This window comes from Chiloscyllium plagiosum, unplaced genomic scaffold (genome assembly GCF_037043375.1).
Source record: "Chiloscyllium plagiosum isolate Xiang-an unplaced genomic scaffold, Cpla_swu_hap1 HiC_scaffold_20, whole genome shotgun sequence".
Lineage (NCBI taxonomy): Eukaryota > Metazoa > Chordata > Chondrichthyes > Orectolobiformes > Hemiscylliidae > Chiloscyllium > Chiloscyllium plagiosum.
Genome location: NW_028270158.1, coordinates 12,054,498 through 12,074,493, shown reverse-complemented (window position 1 = coordinate 12,074,493; position 19,996 = coordinate 12,054,498). Strand labels below are relative to the sequence as shown.

At 46.3% G+C, this 19,996-nt stretch overlaps 1 protein-coding gene across 6 annotated transcripts in view; it reads right to left on the bottom strand.

Moving 5' to 3' along the window:
- LOC122560853 (tektin-3-like) overlaps positions 1–19,996 on the bottom strand; it is a 79,282-nt gene that overhangs the window by 13,316 nt on the left and 45,970 nt on the right. For all 6 annotated transcript variants that reach the window (XM_043712020.2, XM_043712025.2, XM_043712023.2 and 3 more), the window contains exon 7: positions 18,909–19,063. In XM_043712020.2, the coding sequence (XP_043567955.2) occupies positions 18,909–19,063 (155 nt within the window). The remainder of the gene's footprint in view (positions 1–18,908; positions 19,064–19,996) is intronic.

Here is a 19,996-nt window from a genome sequence, read left to right as displayed (position 1 = left end):
CTTCGAGGAAGTGACCAAGTTGATAGATGAAGGAAGGACTGTTGATGTCATATACATGGACTTTAGTAAGGCGTTTGATAAGGGTTCCCCATGGTAGACTAATGGAGAAAGTGAAGTCACATGGTGTGCAGGGTATTCTAGCTAGGTGGATAAAGAACTGGTTGAGCAACAGGAGACAGAGAGTAGTAGTTGAAGGGAGTTTCTGGAAATGGAGAAAGGTGACCAGTGGTGTTCCACAGGGATCAGTGTTGGGGCCATTGTTGTTTGTGATATACATAAATGATCTGGAAGAGGGCACTATTGGCATGATCAGCAAGTTTGCAGATGACATGAAGATTTGTGGATAGCAGAAAGCATAAGGGACTGTCAGAGAATATAGGAGGATATCGATAGACTGGAGAGTTGGGCGGAAAAGTGGCAGATGGATTTCATTCCAGACAAATGTGAGGTGATGCATTTAGGCAAGACTAATTCTGGAGCGAATTACACAATGAGTGGAAGAGCCTTGGGAGAAGTTGATGGGCAGAGAGATCTGGGAGTGCAGGTCCACTGTACCCTGAAGGTTGCTGCACAGGTGGATAGAGTGGTCAAGAAGGCATATAGTATGCTTGCCTTTATTGGACAGGGTACTGAGTATAAGAGCTGGCAAATCATGTTAAAATTGTATAAGATATTGGTCCAGCTGCATTTAGAATACTGTATACAGTTCTGGTCGCCACATTACCAAAAGGAGGTGGACGTTTTGAAGAGGGTGCAGAGAAGGTTTACGAGAATGTTGCCTGGTATGGAAGGTGCTAGCTATGAAGAGAGGTAGAGTAGGTTAGGTTTGTTTTCATTAGAAAAAAGGAGATTGAGGGGGGACCTGATTGAGGTTTACAAAATCATGAAGGGTATAGACAGGGTGGATAGAGACAATCCTTCCCCAGGGGGAAGGATTCAATAACAAGACGTCACTCTTTCCAGGTGAGAGGTGGAAAGTTTAAGGGGGATACATGTGGCAATTACTTCACACAGAGGGTGGTGGGCATCTGAAATGCGTTGCCAGCAGAGGTGGTAGAGGCAGGCACGGTAGATTCATTTAAGATGCGTCTGGACAGATGCATGAGTAGGTGGGGAGTAGAGGGAAACAGATGCTTAGGAATTGGGCGACAGGTTTATACAGTGGGTTTGGATTGGCTCAGGCTTGGAGGGCTGAAGGGCCTGTTCCTGGGCTGAAAATTTTCTTTGTTCTTCTTTGTTCTTTGAGTATTTTGCATCAGTATTTACTGTGGAAAAGGATATGGAAGATATAGAATGTAGGGAAATAGATAGTGACACCTTGAAAAATGCCCATATTACAGAGGACGAAGTGCTGGATGTCTTGAAATGCATAAAGATGGATAAATCCCCAAGACCTGATCAGGTATACCCTAGAATTCTGTGGGAAGCTAGAGAAGTAATTGCTGGGCCTCTTGCTGAGATATCTGTATCAGCAATAGTCACAGGTGAGGTGCCAGAAGACTGGAAGTTGGCTAACGTGGTGCCACTGTTTAAGAAAGGTGGTAAGGACAAGCCAGGGAACTATAGACCAGTGAGCCTGACATTGGTGGTGAGCAAGTTGGAGGGAATCCTGAGGGACAGGATGTACATGTATTTGGAAAGGCAAGGACTGATTAGGGATAGTCAACATGGCTTTGTGCATGGGAAATCATATCTCACAAACTTGATTGAGTTTTTTGAAGAAGTAACAAAGAGGATTGATGAGGGCAGAGCAGTAGACGTGATCCATATGGACTTCAGTAAGGCATTCAACAAGATTGCCCATGGGAGACTGGTTGGCAAGGTTAAATCTCACACAATACAGGAATAACTAGCCATTTGGATACAGAACTGGATCAAAGGTAGAAGACAGAGGGTGGTGGTGGAGGATTCTTTTTCAGACTGGAGGCCTGTGACCAGTGGAGTGCCACAAGGATCGGTGCTGGGTCCTCTACTTTTTGTCATTTATATAAATGATTTGGATGCGAACATAAGAAGTATGGTTAAAAAGTTTGCAGATGACACACTAAAATTGGAGATGTGGTGGACAGCAAAGAAGGTTACCTCAGATTACAGCAGGATCTTGACCAGATGGGCCAATGGGCTGAGAAGTGGCAGATGGAGTTTAATTCAGATAAATGCAAGGTGCTGCATTTTGGGAAAGCAAATTTTAGCAGGACTTATACACTAAATGGTAAGGTCCTAGGGAGTGTTACTGAACAAATAGACCTTGGAGTGCAGATTCATAGCTTCTTGAAAGTGGAGTTGCAGGTAGATAGGATAGTGAAGAAGGCGTTTGGTATGCTTTCCTTTATTGGTCAGAGTATTGAGTACAAGAGTTGGGAGGTCATGTTACGACTGTACAGGACATTGGTTAGCCACTGTTGGAATATTATGTGCAATTCTGGACTCCTTCCTATTGGAAAGATGTTGTGAAACTTGAAAGAGTTCAGAAAAGATTTACAAGGATGTCGCCAGGGGTTGGAGGATCTGAGCTACAGGGAGAGGCTGAACAGGCTGGGGCTGCTTTCTGGAGGCGTCAGATGCTGAGGGGTGACCTTATAGAGGTTTACAAAATTATGAGGGGCATCGATAAGATAAATAGACAAAGTCTTTTCCCTGGGGTCAGGGAGTCCAGAACTAGAGGGCATAGGTTTAGGGTGACAGGGGTAAGATATAAAAGAGACCTAAGGGGCAACTTTTTCACACGGAGGATGGTACTTGTATGGAATGAGCTGCCAGAGGAAGTAGTGGAGGCTGGTACAATTGCAACATTTAAAAGGCATTTGGATGGATATATGAATAGGGGGGGTTTGGAGGGATATGGACCGGGTGCTGACAGGTGGGACTAGATTGGGTTGGGATATCTGGTCAGCATGGACGAGTTGGACCGAAGGGTTTGTTTCCATGTTGTACATCTCTGTGACTCTATAACCTATCAATGTATTAAGACATACCTCTGGAGCAGATGAGACTGGAGTGCAGGCTCAAGTCCTGACTCAGAAGTAGAGACACTACCACTGGTCGACAAGAGTTTGGTTTCCATGCTTCCATAGCAGTTAAGTAAGTCACAATGGCTTTACTAAAGTATGGTATCTTCTTGCTGCAAGGAGGAAGTTACTGGAAGACACTGGCTGACCTTCTGGATTAATTTTCTCATTCACATTTCCCACCTCATTCCCTCCCTACTTACAACGCTGAAGGTAACTTCTGAAGAAGGGTCACGTGACCTGAAATGTTAACTCTGCTTTCTGTCTCCACAGATGCTGCCAGACCTGTTGAGTTTGCTGTTTTTTTTTTTGCAAATGCGCTATGACAAGAACTGCATTTTCATTCTTATTGTTCGGAGAAAATGAACAATGAAAGACACCAAAAAAAAGAAAATGAAAATAAGAAGATGGCTGGGAATTTAGTGTGGGCTTTGCTGTCGTGAGCCAACTAGTCAGTAAGTTGACGTGCCTTCCCAATGTTGCTAATGATTGACTAGTAGAGATTAAGCCCCTCCTGCATGGTAATAAGCAAACTCCCCTTAGTGTGTCTGCCCTTACTGTGACCAATGCTGACAAAGTCATGGATAAATTCTAGGTTGCTTTCCAATCGTTGATTGTGACAGAGCTTTCCAATTTTGGTGATTTCAGTGCAGAAATGTTGACTGGATGTTCCATCTTGTCCTCCTTCTGAGGTATCTAGCTTTATGGATGCCACTTGTCAACGAATTTGATTCACTCCACGTTCTATCAAGACATGGCTTAGGGACAGGAAACTGCAAAGACTATGGATCCTTCAGACATTCCGGCAATAGTACTGAAGGCTTGTTCTCCAGGATCTGTTGTGCCCCAACTAAAGCTGTTCCAGTACAACTACAACAACAGCATCTACTCAACCATGTGAAAAATTGCTCAGGTGTGCCCTGTACATAAAATAACAACCTGACCAATTGCAGCCCCGTCAGTCTACTCATGAATTTCAGTGAAGTGACAGAAGGTAAAATCAACAATACTATCAAGCCCCTGCATTGACTTGGCAATAACCTGCTCACTCTTGCTCATTGGGTTCTGCCAGTGCGCTGTTATCCTGACCTCATTGTAGCATTACCAAACACGGAGAAAACAGCTGAACTCCAGAGGTGAGGTGAGAGTGACTGCTCCTGACATCAAGGCCGGCCAGTGCGGCATCAACGGAGCCTGGCAAAACTGAAGTCAATGAGAATCTTAGAGAAAGGCTTCTGCTCATTGGAGTCATTCCTGGCACACAGAAAGATGGCTGCAGTTGGCAGAGGTCAATCATGTCAGTTCCAGGACAACCCTGCAGGAGCTCCTCAGTATAGTGTCTGAGGCACAACCATCTTCATCAATGACCTTCTATCAATGACCATTATAAGGTCAGAAGTGGGGACATTTACTGATGAATCCACAATGTTCAGCATTATTTGAGATACCTCAGATAGTGAAACAGTCTGTATAAACATGCAGGGAGCCCTGGACACCATTCATGCCTGTCATTATAAGTGAAAGAAAGTGAGGACGGCAGATGCTGGAGATCAGAGTGGAAAATGTGTTGCTGGAAAAGCACAGCAGGTCAGGCAGCATCCAAGGAGCGGAGAATCGACATTTCAGGCATGAGCCCTTCTTCAGGAATGAGGAAAGTGTGCCAAGCAGGCTAAGATAAAAGGTAGGGAGGAGGGACTTGGGGGAGGGGTGTTGGAAATGCGATAGGTGGAAGGAGGTTAAGGTGAGGGTGATAGGCCGGAGTGGGGGTGGGGGCGGAGAGGTCAGGAAGAAGATTGCAGGTTAGGAAGGTGGTGCTGAGTTCGAAGGTTGGGACTGAGACAAGGTGGGGGGAGGGGAAATTAGGAAACTGGAGAAATCTGAGTTCATCCCTTGTGGTTGGAAGGTTCCTAGGCGGAAGATGAGGCGCTCTTCCTCCAGCCGTCGTGTTGCTATGGTCTGGCGATGGAGGAGTCCAAGGACCTGCATGTCCTTGGTGGAGTGGGAGGGGGAGTTGAAGTGTTGAGCCACAGGTTGGTTGGGTTAGTTGGTCCGGGTGTCCCAGAGGTGTTCTCTGAAATGTTCCGCAAGTAGGCGGCCTGTCTCCCCAATATAGAGGAGGCCACATCGGGTGCAACGGATGCAGTAAATGTGTGTGGAGGTGCAGGTGAATTTGTGGCCAATATGGAAGGATCCCTTGGGGCCTTGGAGGGAAGTAAGGGGGGAGGTGAGGGCGCAAGTTTTGCACTTCTTGCGGTTGCAGGGGAAGGTGCCGGGAGTGGAGGTTGGGTTGGTGGGGGGTGTGGATCTGACGAGGGAGTCACGGAGGGAGTGGTCTTTTCAGAACGCTGATAGGGGAGGGGAGGGAAATATATCCATGTTGGTGGGGTCCGTTTGGAGGTGGCGGAAATGACGACGGATGATACGATGTATATGGAGGTTGGTGGGGTTGTAGGTGAGGACCAGTGTAGTTCTGTCCTGGTGGCGATTGGAGGGGCGGGGTTCAAGGGTGGAAGAGCGGGAAGTGGAGGAGATGCGGTGGAGAGCATTGTCGATCACGTCTCGGGGGAAATTGTGGTCTTTGAAAAAGGAGGCTATCTGGGTTGTACGGTATTGGAACTGGTCCTCCTGGGAGCAGATGTGGCGGAGACGAAGGAATTGGGAATATGGGATGGCGTTTTTACAGGGGGCAGGGTGGGAAGAGGTGTAGTCTAGGTAGCTGTGGGAGTCGGTCAGTTTATAGTAAATGTCCGTGTTGATTCGGTCGCGAGATAGAAATGGAGAGATCCAGGCAGGGGAGGGAGGAGTCTGAGACGGTCCAGGTAAATTTGAGGTTGGGGTGGAAGGTGTTGGTAAAATGGATGAACTGTTCAACCTCCTCGTGGGAGCACGAGGCAGCGCCGATACAGTCATCGATGTAGCGGAGGAAAAGGTGAGGGGTGGTGCCAATATAGCTGTGGAAGATGTACTGTTCCACATATCCACAAAGAGGCAGGCATAGCTAGGGCCCATGCGGGTGCCCATGGCTACTCCTTTGGTTTGGAGGAAGTGGGAGGATTGGAAAGAGAAGTTGTTCAGAGTGAGGACCAGTTTAGTCAGTCAAAGGAGGGTGTCAGTGGAAGGGTACTGTTTGGTACGGCAGGAAAGGAAGAAGCAGAGGGCTTTGAGTCCTTTGTGATGGGGGAATGGAGGTGTACAGGGACTGGATGTCCATGGTGAAGATAAAGCGTTGGGGACCGGGGAAGCGAAAATCATGGAGGTGGAGGGCGTGGGTGGTGTCCCGAACGTAGATGGGGAGTTCTTGGACTAAGGGGGACAGGACCGTGTCGAGGTATGCAGAGATGAGTTCGGTTGGGCAGGAGCAGGCTGAGACAATGGGTCGGCCGGGGCAGTCAGGTTTGTGGATTTTGGGCAGGAGGTAGAAACGGGCGGTGCGGGGTTGTGGGACTATGAGGTTGGAGGCGGTGGATGGGAGATCCCCTGAGGTGATGAGGTTATGGATGGTCTGGGAGATGATGGTTTGGTGGTGGGGGGTGGGGTCATGGTCAAGAGGGCAGTAGGAGGAGGTGTACGCGAGCTGGCGTTTAGCCTCAGTGGTGTAAAGGTCGGTGCGCCAAACTACTACCGCGCCTCCCTTGTCTGCTGGTTTGATAGTGAGGTTGGGGTTGGAACGGAGGGAGTGGAGGGTTGCACGTTCCAATGGTGAGAGGTTGGAGTGGGTGAGCGGGGTGGAGAGGTTGAGGTGGTTAATGACGCGGCGGCAGTTGGCTATGAAGAGATCGAGGGCAGGTAAGAGGCCAGCACGAGGTGTCCAGGTGGATGGGGTGTGTTGGAGGTGGGAGAAGGGGTCGTCAGAGGGTGGGCGAGAGTCTTGGTTGAAGAAGTAGGCACGGAGGCGAAGGCAGCGGAAGAATTGTTCGATGTCTCAGCGCGGGTTGAACTCGTTGATCCGAGAGCGTAGGGGAATGAAGGTGAGGCCTCTGCTGAGGACTGATCTTTCATCCTCAGAGAGGGGTAGTTCTGGAGGGATGGTGAAAACAGCAGGGCTGGGAACTAGGATCTGGTGTGGGTCTCCTCCACTTCCCGCTCCTCCGCCCTTGAGCCCCGGCCCTCCAATCGCCACCAGGACAGAACCCCACTGGTCCTCACCTATCACCCCACCAACCTCCATATACATCGTATCATCCGTCGTATTTTCCGCCACCTCCAAACAGACCCCACCACCAGGGATATATTTCCCTCCCCTCCCCTATCAGCGTTCCGAAAAGACCACTCCCTCCGTGACTCCCTCGTCAGGTCCACACCCCCCACCAACCCAACCTCCACTCCCGGCACCTTCCCCTGCAACCACAAGAATTGCAAAACTTGCGCCCTCACCTCCCCCCTTACTTCCCTCCAAGGCCCCAAGGGATCCTTCCAAATCCGCCACAAATTCACCTGCACCTCCACACACATCATCTATTGCATCCACTGCACCCGATGTGGCCTCCTCTATATTGGGGAGACAGGCCGTCTACTTGCGGAACGTTTCAAAGAACACCTCTGGGACACCCGGACCAACCAACCCAACCATCCCGTAGCTCAACACTTCAACTCCCCCTCCCACTCCACCAAGGACATGCAGGTCCTTGGATCCCTCTATCGCCAGTCCATAGTAACACGACGGCTGGAGGAAGAGCGCCTCATCTTCCGCCTAGGAACCTTCCAACCACAAGGGATGAATCCATATTTCTCCAGTTTCCTCATTTCCCCTCCCCCCACCTTGTCTCAGTCCCAACCCTCGAATTCAGCACCACCTTCCTAACCTGCAATCTTCTTCCCGACCTCTCCGCACCCACCCCCAATCCGGCCTATCACCCTCACCTTAACCTCCTTCCACCTATCGCATTTCCAACGCCTCTCCCCCAAGTCCCTCCTCCCTACCTTTTATCTTAGCCTGCTTGGCACACTTTCCTCATTCCTGAAGAAGGGCTCATGCCTGAAATGTCGAGTCTCCTGCACCTTGGATGCTGTCTGGCCTGCTGCGCTTTTCCAGCAACACATTTTCAGCTCTGTCATTATAAGTGGCAAGTAACATTTGCAAGATATATTTGTCAGGCCGTGACCATCTCACAGAATCTAACCATCATTCCCTGGCAATCAATCACATTGCTATTGCTATCAATATCTTGGGGCTGCACTGACCAGAAACTAACACTGTAATGTAATCTAATCTAATTTAAATTGAATTAAATGATATAGATACAGTGGCTACAAGGGCCTGTCAGAGGCTGGAAATTCTGTGGTGAGTCACTCACGTCTGCTCTCCCCAGTTGCTGTCCACCATCTACAAGGCACCAGTCAGGATTGTAATGGAATACTCCCCACCTCCCTGGATGGATGGGTGCAGCTCCAAAAGTACTCAGGAAACTCAGCACTATCCAGGAGAAAGTGGCATGCCTGATTGGTGCCCACCATCCAGCTTCCACATTAACTCCCCTTACCATCAGGCACAGTGGAGGCTGTTTGTACCATCTACAAGATGCACTGCAGCAACTCACCAATTCTCCTTCAACAGCACCTTCCAAAACGTGACCTCTAGCACCTAGAAGGACAAGAGCAGCAAATACATGAGAGCGCCACCACCTGCAAGTTCCCCTCCAAGCCACACACCATCCTGACTTGGGCCAATATCGCCACTGTCGCTGGGTCAAATCCTGTAACTCACTTCCTAACATCACTTTGGACACATGACTGCAGTGGTTGAAGAAAGAAGCTCAATACTTCTAAGAAGGGTAAAAAGAATGTCAATTCATGGTGGCCAATCCAGCAACAGCCATATTCCATCATCGATAAATCCCATGGCTTATAACCGAAAAAAAAGTCTCAAACATTCAACTTTTACAGAATTATATAAGGTATTTATATTGTGAAATAATATTTTCCCTTTTGAAGGACATTTGTTTTAATAAAAGCTATACTTGACAGACATTAAAGTCACTCTTCTGCCATTGTTGCATCGGTAAACATTTTCCCTGGAGGAGCTGAGTCATACAGAGCTAGCATTGATTCCTGATCTTTACTGTATTGGCTGTAGAGGGCACTAATATTGCCTTCTCTTTGCCTCCTTACCTAAGAAGGGAAAAATTAACCTAGGTTCCTTCTCTTCCTCACTGCTCTGTGAGCCATGTTGTTAAATGTATCGGTGCTCCTGGTGAGGCAAGGACAAGGAACTAACATTACCCAACTGGGCAACTTGGTGTCCGCCATTGTAGCCTCATCCAGTATCTCTCACATTGTCAATAGAAACTCCACAGTTGTTCTCAAGAAAGTGAAAGCGTTGCAACAGGGAAAACTGTAAAAATGATTTTAAAAGCATCTTGCATCATCTTGTCCTCTCATTAGCATTTCCACTATTGACATTTGGTTTCTGTGCCAAGATCTGAACAAAGTTTGGACTTTTTAATGCTGAAAGGCTTTTCTTTATCTGAATCCTGAGATACATTTACTGGCACAAGTTGAAAGAGTAGAATTTTATCCAATAAAACTTTTTTTTTTAAAGAGTTCTGGCATCAGAAGTATGTCATTTTTCATTTCCCAGGCTTGGCTCACCTTGTGTCCTGACACTGATCATTTAATGGTCATAATTGTGAAAGCTCTTTCACTAAGGACTGGGTTGAAATAGTCCAGTATTCATGTGTTTTCCTCCTTTCCCTTTAATAAAAGACCAGCTATCATCCTCAGCCAAGAAACAGAGGCCCTGGACCCCTGTCATTGCCAGTGACATTCCATTGTAGCTAATATGAAATATTTGAGAAATTTTGCAGACAACAGATTTTCTACTAAGTACATATCGTCCAGCCTTCAGTATTGGTTCCATCAATGGAATTTGGGTATTCAGGACCTGCTCTCCTCCTTTGTCCTTTGAATGATGCCAGTATTTTCTTTTGGATTGTGAGCCTGTTTTTAATTCCACATGTACTGGCATTAATGTCAAGTGTTTGCTAACAAGACCCACCATCAGTCTTAGGGCTAAAGGAATCAAAGGATATGGGGACAAAGAAGGAACTGAGTAATGAGTTGGATCATCAGCCATGGTCATATTGAATGGTGGAGCAGGATTGAAGGGCTGAATGGCCTAATCCTGCTTCTATTTCCCAAGTTCAAAATCTCCGATGTTTGAGTGCAAGGACAAATTGGTGCTGGATCTGCCAAGTGAGACTGCACAAAATTGTTAATTTAAATTAATGCTTCTTCAATGAATTGTGGAGTCATTTGGGTTCCGTTTAAATTTGACTTTAAGAAAATGCTCTTGTTCACAGATGAACATCCAAATCATTGTCAAAAATAAGGCAAACATAAAATAAAAGCCCCTCCCAAGAGTTCATCAGAAGGTGAAGATTCTTCACAATAAGGCAGGTAAATTGATATTCATGCCACCTCAAAACATGATTTATCAGAAGCCAAACAGCACAATGTCCTTTCTAGAACATAAAAATGTTGCTGCATTTAAACAGCACTTGATGAAAGTAAATCGTTGAATGCAGCTTTAGCAGAAGAAAGAAAATCGCAAGACAAATTGGTTAGAAACTAATCTCTATCATTCTCGAGGAGGATTGAGAATTGAGCAGTTCTTACACAGGGTGTTAGATCCTGCACTGAGTTCATGATGAGAAGTCAAAAATTGACCCCTACAAATGGGACAAGGATGTCTGGACAAGTTATCTTGTAATGTTCTAATCAGAGAAAAATACCATGAACACTGGAAATCTGAAATAAGAACAGAAAGTGCAGGAGAAACTCAGCAAATCTGGCAGCATCTGTGGAGAGAGAAACAGTGTTAACCTTTCGAGTCCAGCATGACTCTTCATCAGAACTGGAGTTCTGGAACTTCTGTTCCAAAGACGGGTCATGTCATTCTCCAAACATTAACTCTCATTCCCTCTCCAGAGATGCTGCCAGACTTGTTGAGTTTCTCCTGTACTTCCTCTTTTTATCTTGTAAATGTGATTGAACAGTAACAAACTCACTGTTTTCATGGACGCTGCTTGGGACAGTATGAAGCTCTACCTTGCCCATCATTTAAAATGGTGGCTCAGTGGTTAGCACTGCTGCCTCACAGTACCAGGGACACGGGTTCGATTCCACCCTCATGCAACTGTCAGTGTGGAGTTTGCACATTCTCCCCGTGTCTGTATGGGTTTCATAGAACATAGAGCAGAACAGGCTCTTCGGCCCTTGATGTTTTGCCGACCTGTGTAACCAATTGAAGCCCATCTAACCTACACTATTCCATTCTCATCCGTATGCTTATCCAATGACCATTTAAATGCCCTTAAAGTTAAGTCTACTACTGTTATGGGCAGTGCATTCCATTCTACTACTCTCTGAGTAAAGAAACTACCTCTGACATCTGTCCTATATTTATCTCATTGTCCAACCTATCTAATCCTCTGATTATCTCATATGTCTCAATTAAGTCACGTCTCAACCTCCTCTCTAACGAAAACAGCCTCAAGTCCTTCAGCCTTTCCTCATAAGACCTTCCCTCCATACCAGGTAGCATCCTAGTAAATCTCCTCTAAACCCTTTCCAAAGCTTCCACATTCTTCCTATAATGCAGTCAGCAGAACTGTACGCAATACTCCAAATGTGGCTGCACCAGAGTTTTGTACAGCTGCAGCATGATCTCATCGTTCCAAAAGTTAATCTCTCTACCAATAAAAGCTAACACATCATATGCCTTCTTAACAATTCTATTAACCTGGGTGACAACTTTCAGGGATCTATGTACCTAGACACTAAGATCTCTCTGCTCATCTACATGACCAAGAATCTTACCATTAGCCCAGTACTTTGCATTCCTGTTACTCCTTCCAAAGTGAATCACCTCACACTTTTCTGCATTAAACTCCATTTGCCACCTCTCAGCCCAGCTCTGCAGCTTATCTATGTCTCTCTGTAACCTACAACATCCTTCAGCAATATCCACAACTCTATCAACCTTAGTATCATCTGCAAATTTACTAACCTATCCTTCTATGTCCTCATCCAGGTCATTTATAAAAATGACAAACAACAGTGGACCCAAAATAGATCCTTGTGGTACTCCAATAATAACTGAATTCCAGGATGTATATTTCCCATCAACCACTACCCTCTGTCTTCTTTCACCTGGCTAATTTCTGATCCAAACTGCTAAATCGCCCTCAATTACATGCTTCTGTATTTTGTGCAATAGCCTACCATGGGGAACCTTATCAAATACCTTACTGAAATCCATATACACCACATCAGCTGATTTACTCTCATCTATCTGTAAGGTCACCTTCTCAAAGAACTCAACAAGATTTGTCAGGCACGACCTACTCTTCACAAAACCGTGTTGACTATCCGTAATCAACTTATTCCTGTCTAGATGATTATAAATCCTAACTCTTATAACCCTTTCTAACACTTTTCCCACAAGTGAAGTAAGGTTCACATGTCTGTAATTTCCAGGATTGTCTCTACTTTCCTTCTTGAACAAGAGGACAACATTTGCTATCCTCCAGTCTTCTGGCACTGTTCCTGTAGACTATGACGACATAAAGATCAAAGCCAAAGGCTCAACAATCTCTTCCCCGGCTTCCCAGAGAATCCTTGGATAAACCCTATCTGGCCCAGGGGACTTATCTATTTTCACACTTTCCAGAATTGCTAACACCTCTTCTTTATGCACCTCAATCCCATCTAGTCTAGTAGCCTGTACCTCAGTGTTCTCCTCGACCTCTGGGTTCTCCAGTTTCCTCCCACAGTCCAAAGATGTGCAGTTTAGGTGTGTTAGCCATGGTAAATGTAGGATTATGGGTCTGGGTTGGAAGCTCTTTGGAGGGTTAGTGCAGGCTCAATAGCCTGTTTCCACACTGTATGGGATTCTGTGAGCTGAAGCACAATTTGGCATTTGGGGTCAACGTCCTGACGTATGTGTCAAATGGGTGTGTGTGGACTCCACACTGGACAAGAAACAGTCACTCAACAGTGGTTTTCTCTGAATTGGCCAATTAGTGACAGGAGGGTGAGCTCGGTGTCCAAGTAAGGGTGAGAGGTAGGTTCCTGATGCTGGAGAGCCAGAAGCAGGATCATCAGTATGCAAGGTGTTGCAGCCTACTCTTCCAGGTCAGGGTGAGAGGGGCCTCCATTTTTGAGAGAGCTCTCAACAGCTTTAAAAGGTTTTGAATTTGGACATCTTCTGAATTGTTTAGCCAATCAGAACACATATTGGACAACTTCTCGATGAATTTGAAGACTACCTGCACCTGTTCCAAGCCGATCTATTTTGAATGGCTTTAAGGTTTTCTGTATTCCTATTATTCACTTAAGGTAAACCCGAGGCATGGTTATAGCATTCTTACCTCTGGACCAGAAGCTCTGGGTTTTGAGTGCCATACCAGCAACGGTCAACCATTTGTTAACGTGGCCATGATTAAAGCTTGAAAGTCCTTCCAATATGCCTGATGGACAGGCGGTAAAAATTGGAGAGTTTCCTGACTAGCCCTTAGATGTAGGAGTGAAAGCAAGTCAGTGGGCAATGCCAATGGCTAATCACTGCAGGACTTTGCCCATATGTGTGGACCAATCCATTGGAAACCCAAAGCTCATTAGGTAAATGGAGAATTTACTCAGACCCACAACCATCACCCTTTACACAGACCCACACCCATTGGCCTTTACCTAGACCAACACCCATCAGCCTACTCCCAGACTGACACCCATTGTCATTTACACAGACCCACATCCATTGCCCTTTACACAGACCCACACCCAGCGCCCTTTACCCAGACCCAAATCCATCAACCTACTCCCCAGCCCCACACCCATCACCATTTACATAGACCTACACCTATGGGCCTACTCCCTAGACCCACAACCATCACCCTTTACACAGACCCACACCCATTGGCCTTTACCCAGACCCACACCCATCGCCCTTTACATAGACCTATACCTATCAGCCTACTCCCTGGATCTACACCCATCACCCTTTACACAGACCCACACCTATTGGCCTACTCACTAGACCTACACCCATCAGCCTATTCCCCAGACCCACACCCATTGGCCTTTACCCAGACCCACAAGCGTCGGCCTTTACATAGACCCATACCCATCGCCCTTTACATAGACCTACACTTATTGGCCTACTCCCTGGATCCACACCCATCACCCTTTACACAGACCCACACCTATTGGCCTACTCACTAGACCTACACCCATCAGCCTATTCCCCAGACCCACACCCATTGGCCTTTACCCAGACCCACAAGCGTCGGCCTTTACATAGACCCATACCCATCGCCCTTTACATAGACCTACACTTATTGGCCTACTCCCTGGATCCACACCCATCACCCTTTACACAGACCCACACCTATCGGCCTACTCACTAGACCTATACCCATCAGCCTATTCCCCAGACCCACACCCATTGGCCTTTACCCAGACCCACAAGCGTCAGCCTTTACATAGACCCACACCCATCGCCCTTTACATAGACCTACACTTATTGGCCTACTCCCTGGATCCACACCCATCACCCTTTACACAGAGCCACACTCATCAGCCTTTACACAGACCCACACCCATTGGCCTACTCCCCAGACCCACACCCATTATCCTTTACCCAGACCCACACCCATCGGCCTACTCCCCAGACCCACACTTATCAGCCTTACTCTCCTGACCATCCCTGGGCTGACTCCCAGATATACTCCAATAGACCTTCTCTCCAGACAACCAACCATCAGTCCACACCCCTGACCACCCACTGCAGCTAAAAAGCAGCAATAATCTTTGATCATCATCAATGTTGCCCTATCAATAAGCATGGTAAACCTCGGAGCCTGTTAACTGTTTCCACGTGGATGTGACACTTTATTTGATTTTCTTTCAGATTTCTCACTGTCCCAGAAGTTTAGATTGTGGCCTGGACACCTCTAAGCTCTGCCCAATAACTGAATGTATTTTCAATAAATTTTATGACTGGATTTAACACCTCCACAGGCAGCCAGCTGTCACTTGTATACATATTCCTCCCCCACTATAATTAGTGGATGGGATGTGGGAGGGTGGTGCCAGTCAGTCCATTCCAGTGTGAGATGTTTTAACTGGGCTGGTACTGGGAGTGGGAGGAGGCTTCTTTCCATTGGAAAACCTCCCCAAAATGTTACTCCATCTCCATACCCCCATCAGCCAGTCAGACCTCTCTCCACTAACCCCTCCTACCCACACTTACTTCCCACAAGGAAGCCAGTGACAGTCCCTAGTGTAATGCTGCCACTGGCCTCTGCTCCCACTGGGCACATCAGGCCTGCATTTACTGTTGTTCCACTGTGGGGTCTCCCCTCTGAGCTGTTAGCCGCTGCTTTGTCCAAACCTAGCCCATAGTCTAGAGGAGTAAAATAGCGAAGCTGGGAAAGGGAATATACTCTGCCAACATTTTATTACCATAGTGACAGCCTAACCCTGGCGAGTCAGCCACAGCCCTGTGGGTTGTGCTCTCACTTTTCATTCCGAAGGGTTTAAGACAGACCCCAAGGTTTGAGTATAAACCTCCAGTCTCAGCCTCTGCTGCAGGGCCAAGGAAGCATGGTCCTGTCAAAAGTGCTGCCTATCGAATGAAATGTGAAACCAAGGTCCTGTTTGGATAGATATAACAGGTCCCCTGGTGCTATTTTGAAGCATCTCTGATTCCCTGATCAATATTTATCTCTCAGCCAACATCATCTCACCATGATTACACTGGGGGAGTTTAATAAGTACAAACTGACAACTGCATTTCCTGCTCAGCGACAGTTCAAAAGCACCTTCACAGGCTGTAAAGCACTTTGAGGCATCTTTGCAGAAGTTGCCATACAAATGCAAGTTTTCTTTAAACATGCAGGAGGGTTTGAGTGCTGTCTGAAAAGGTGCTGTGGTTATAATGAGACAAGATGGAGGCTCCACATGTAGTAACAGGCCATGAAAAGCTGAGTACAACGTAATATGGAATCCCTACAATGTGGAAAGAGGACATTTAGCCCTTCAAGTCTGCACCAATCCTTTGAAGAGCATCCCACCCAGACCGACTCCACCCACGGTTTTGTTTATGATGGCTAACACACCTAACCTGCACATCCCTGGACACTACAGAGCAATTGTTAGCATGACCAATCCACCTGACCTGCACACCTTTGGATTGTGGGGAGAAACCAGAGCGCCCAGCAGAAATCCACATAGACACGGGCAGAATGTACAAACTCCATGCAGACAGTCACCTGAGGGTGGAATTGTACCTGTGTGCTGTGAGGCAACAGCATTAACCACTGTGCCACCATGCCACCCAAAAATATACATTGTTAATTAAAATGGAAGCCTTTCGAGGATGGTAAAGTACAAAACTAGAAATTGCTGGAAAACAAAGAACATAGAACATAGAACAGTACAGCTCAGTTCAGTCCCTTCAGCCCTCGACCTCTTGCTTACTCTAAGATCAGACTAACCTACATATCCTCCATTTTACTATCATCCATGTGCCCATCCAAGCGTCACTTAAATGTCCCGAACGTATCTGACTCAACCACCACCGCTGGCAGTGCATTCCACATACCCACCATTCTCTGTGTAAAGAACCTATCTCTGACATCTCCCCAAACCTTCCTCCAGTCACCTTAAAGTTATGGCCCCTCATGATAGACCCTTCCACCCTGGGAAAAGGTCTCTAGCTATCCACTCCATCTATGCCTCTCATCATCTTGTATACCTCTAAGTCACCTCTCATCCTTCCTGGCTCCAATAAGAAAAGCCTTAGCTCCATCAACCTTTCTTCACAAGGCATGACCTCCAGTCCAGGCAGCATCCTTGCAAATGTCCTCTGCACCCTGTCTAAAGGTTCCACAACCTTCCTATAATGAGGTGACCAGAACTGAACACAATATTCGCACTGTGGTCTAACCACGGTTCTATAGAGCTGCAGCATTACGTCACAGCTCTTAAACTCAATCCCCTTGCTAATGAAAGCCAACACACCATACGCCTTCTTAACAACCCTATCAACTTGGGTGGCAACTTTGAGGGATCTATGTACGGGGACTCCAAGATCCCTCTGTTCCTCCACTCTGCCAGGAATCCTGCCTTTAACCCTGTATTCTGCATTAAAATTCCACCTTCCAAAATGAATCACTTCACACCTTTCCAGGTTGAACTCCATCTGCCACTCCTCAGCCCAGCTCTGCAACCTGTCAATGACCTGTTGCAACCTACAACAGGCCTCCACACTGTCCACAACTCCACCAACCTTTGTGTCATCAGCAAATTTACTAACCCACCCTTCCACTTCCTCATCCAAGTAATTTATAAAAATCACAAAGAGCAGAGGTCCCAGATCAGATCCCTGTGGAACACCACTGGTCACCAAGCTCCAGCCTGAATACTTTCCATCTACTACCATGCTCTGTCTTGAATGTGCCAGTCAATTCTGTATCCAGACAGCCAAATTTCCATGCATCCATGCCTCCTTACTTTCTGAATAAGCCTATCATGGGGAAGCTTATCAAATGCCTTGCTAAATTACAAAAACCACATCCACTGCTCTACCTTCTTCAAATAATTCAATAAGGCTTGTGAGGCATGTCCTGCCCCTCACAAAGCCAAGCTGACTAGCTCTAATCAAACTATGCTTTTCCAAATAATGATAAATCTTGTCTCTCAGAATCCTCTCCAATAATTTGCCCTTCATAGACGTAAGACTGACTGGTCTGTAATTCCTGTGGTTATTCCTATTCCCTCTCTTAAACAAGGGAATAACATTTGCCACCCTCCAATCATCTGGTACTACTCCAAAGTACAATAAAGATGCAAAAATCATCACCAAAGGCACAGCAATCTCTTCCCTCGCTTCATGTAGTATCCTTGGGTATATCCCGTCTGGCCCAGGGGACTTATCTATTCTCATGTTTTTCAACATTTCTAGCACATCCTCCTTCTTAACATCAACCTGTTTATGCGTTTCATGCTGTCATCACAAACGACAAGGTCCCCTCTCATTAGTGAATACTTAAGCAAAGTATTCATTTAGGACCTCCCTTACCTCCTCCAATTCCAGGCACAAGTTCTCTCCACTATTCCTGATTGGCCCTACCCTCTGGCCATCCTCTTATTCATCACTTAAGTGTAGAACATCTTGGGGTTTCCTTAATCCTAACCACCAAGGCTTTTTCATGGCCTATTCTAGCTCTCCCAAGTCCATTCTTCAGTTCCTTCCTGGCAACCTTGTAACCCTCTAGAGCGCTCTCTGATCCTTGCTTCCTCAACCTTAAGTAAGCTTCCTTCAGCAGGCCTGGCAACATCTGTGAAGAGAAACCAGAGTTAACGCTTCGGCCCGGTAACTCTTCCTCAGAACCTTTGAGGCTTCCCCAATGAGCTTTGGTGTCTCAGATTTGCAACATCTGCAGTTCTTTCAGTTTTTACGATAAAGTACATGCTGGCAAAAAAAAAATTTGCAAGTGGAACATCAAAGTAGGGATTGTCTGAGGTCCTCAATGGAAAGATTGAGGAGGACAAGGCAAATCAAAGAGCTGAAAGGACAGTCACACAATGGTGTTTTCTTATAGGCACAGACTCAGCGTGATCATGTTGACGAAAGTGAGGACTGTAAATGCTGAAGATCAGAGTCAAGATTAGAGTGGTACTGGAAAAACCCATCAGCTCAGGCAGCATCCAAGTCAGGCTGCATACTCAGATGCTGCCATTCTTGCTGTGCTTTTCCAGCACCACTCTAATCTTGACTCAGCGTGATCATGTTTGCTGACTGCACCCATCCACGCTGGGCCAATGACAAATCTAAGGAGACTTCAACAGCATATTCTCTCCCCATGACAGCTGAGCCAGCGTTGCCATGGTACTCACCTGTGTTGTGGCTGGTCACACACCAGCTCCATGTTAGGCCTCTTGATCCTCTCCTCCAGACGGGTCTGCGCAACCTTCATGGGAGCTTCCTTCTGCCTAATGGCCATCTTCAACTCCTCAATGGTGCATTCCGTTTGGAAGATTTCCTGCAGGACCTTTAGAACAAAACGGATGTTATGCATAATTCCATCAAGCTGCTCCCTAAAACACCTCAGCCAAGAACAAATTATTGGCATATCCAGTGTCTAAGATGAATCATAAGAGAATTAGTGAAGCCGCCTCTGATTCCATTTTGACATCTGTTTTCTTTTGTTTTAATTGAGTGGGGAAATGAAGATTTTAACCTTGGCTCCATGGGCAGCCTGCTTAGCCCTGAGTCATTCAACCCTGGGTTCAAATCCCAATCCAGTGACAAATTCTAAACTGGCACTCCAGTGCAATAGAGAGTAGATTGCACACTGTCAGGGAAAACTATCTTTCAAATGAGATGCAGAATGTAAAATATCCCACTGCATTATTTCAATAGATTTCTTCCCCACCAACATTTATCCCCGACCTAACATCAAGAAAAAGCAGATGATCTGGTCAGTAAAGGCAAAATACTATGGGATACTGGAAATCTGAAGAAAAACAGAAAATGCCAGAGAAACTCAGCAGATCTCCAGCATCTGTGGAGAGAGAAACAGAGGCAATGTTTGAAGACTGATGTTGTTTATGATACAATGATTCAGACTGCAAATGAACCAGAGGCCAAGATTTGAGAAGCAAAGACAATGGGATAATGGCATGAAAAGTCAAGCATCCAAATTTACTGAAGACACAAAATTGGTCAGCATTGTAGACATCATTCAATACAGCATTATTGATATTGATAGATTAGATGGATTTTAATATAAGCAACTGTGAGGTTATGCATTTTGGAATGAACAGGATAGATCGGGAAGTGGAGGTGCCGGTGTTCGACTGAGGTGGAGAAAGTCGGAAGTCACATGACACCAGATTATAGACCAACAGGTTTATTTGAAATCATAAGTGTTCAGAGCACTGCTCCTTCATCAGGTGAAATGTAGATCAGGGTATTTTTTAAA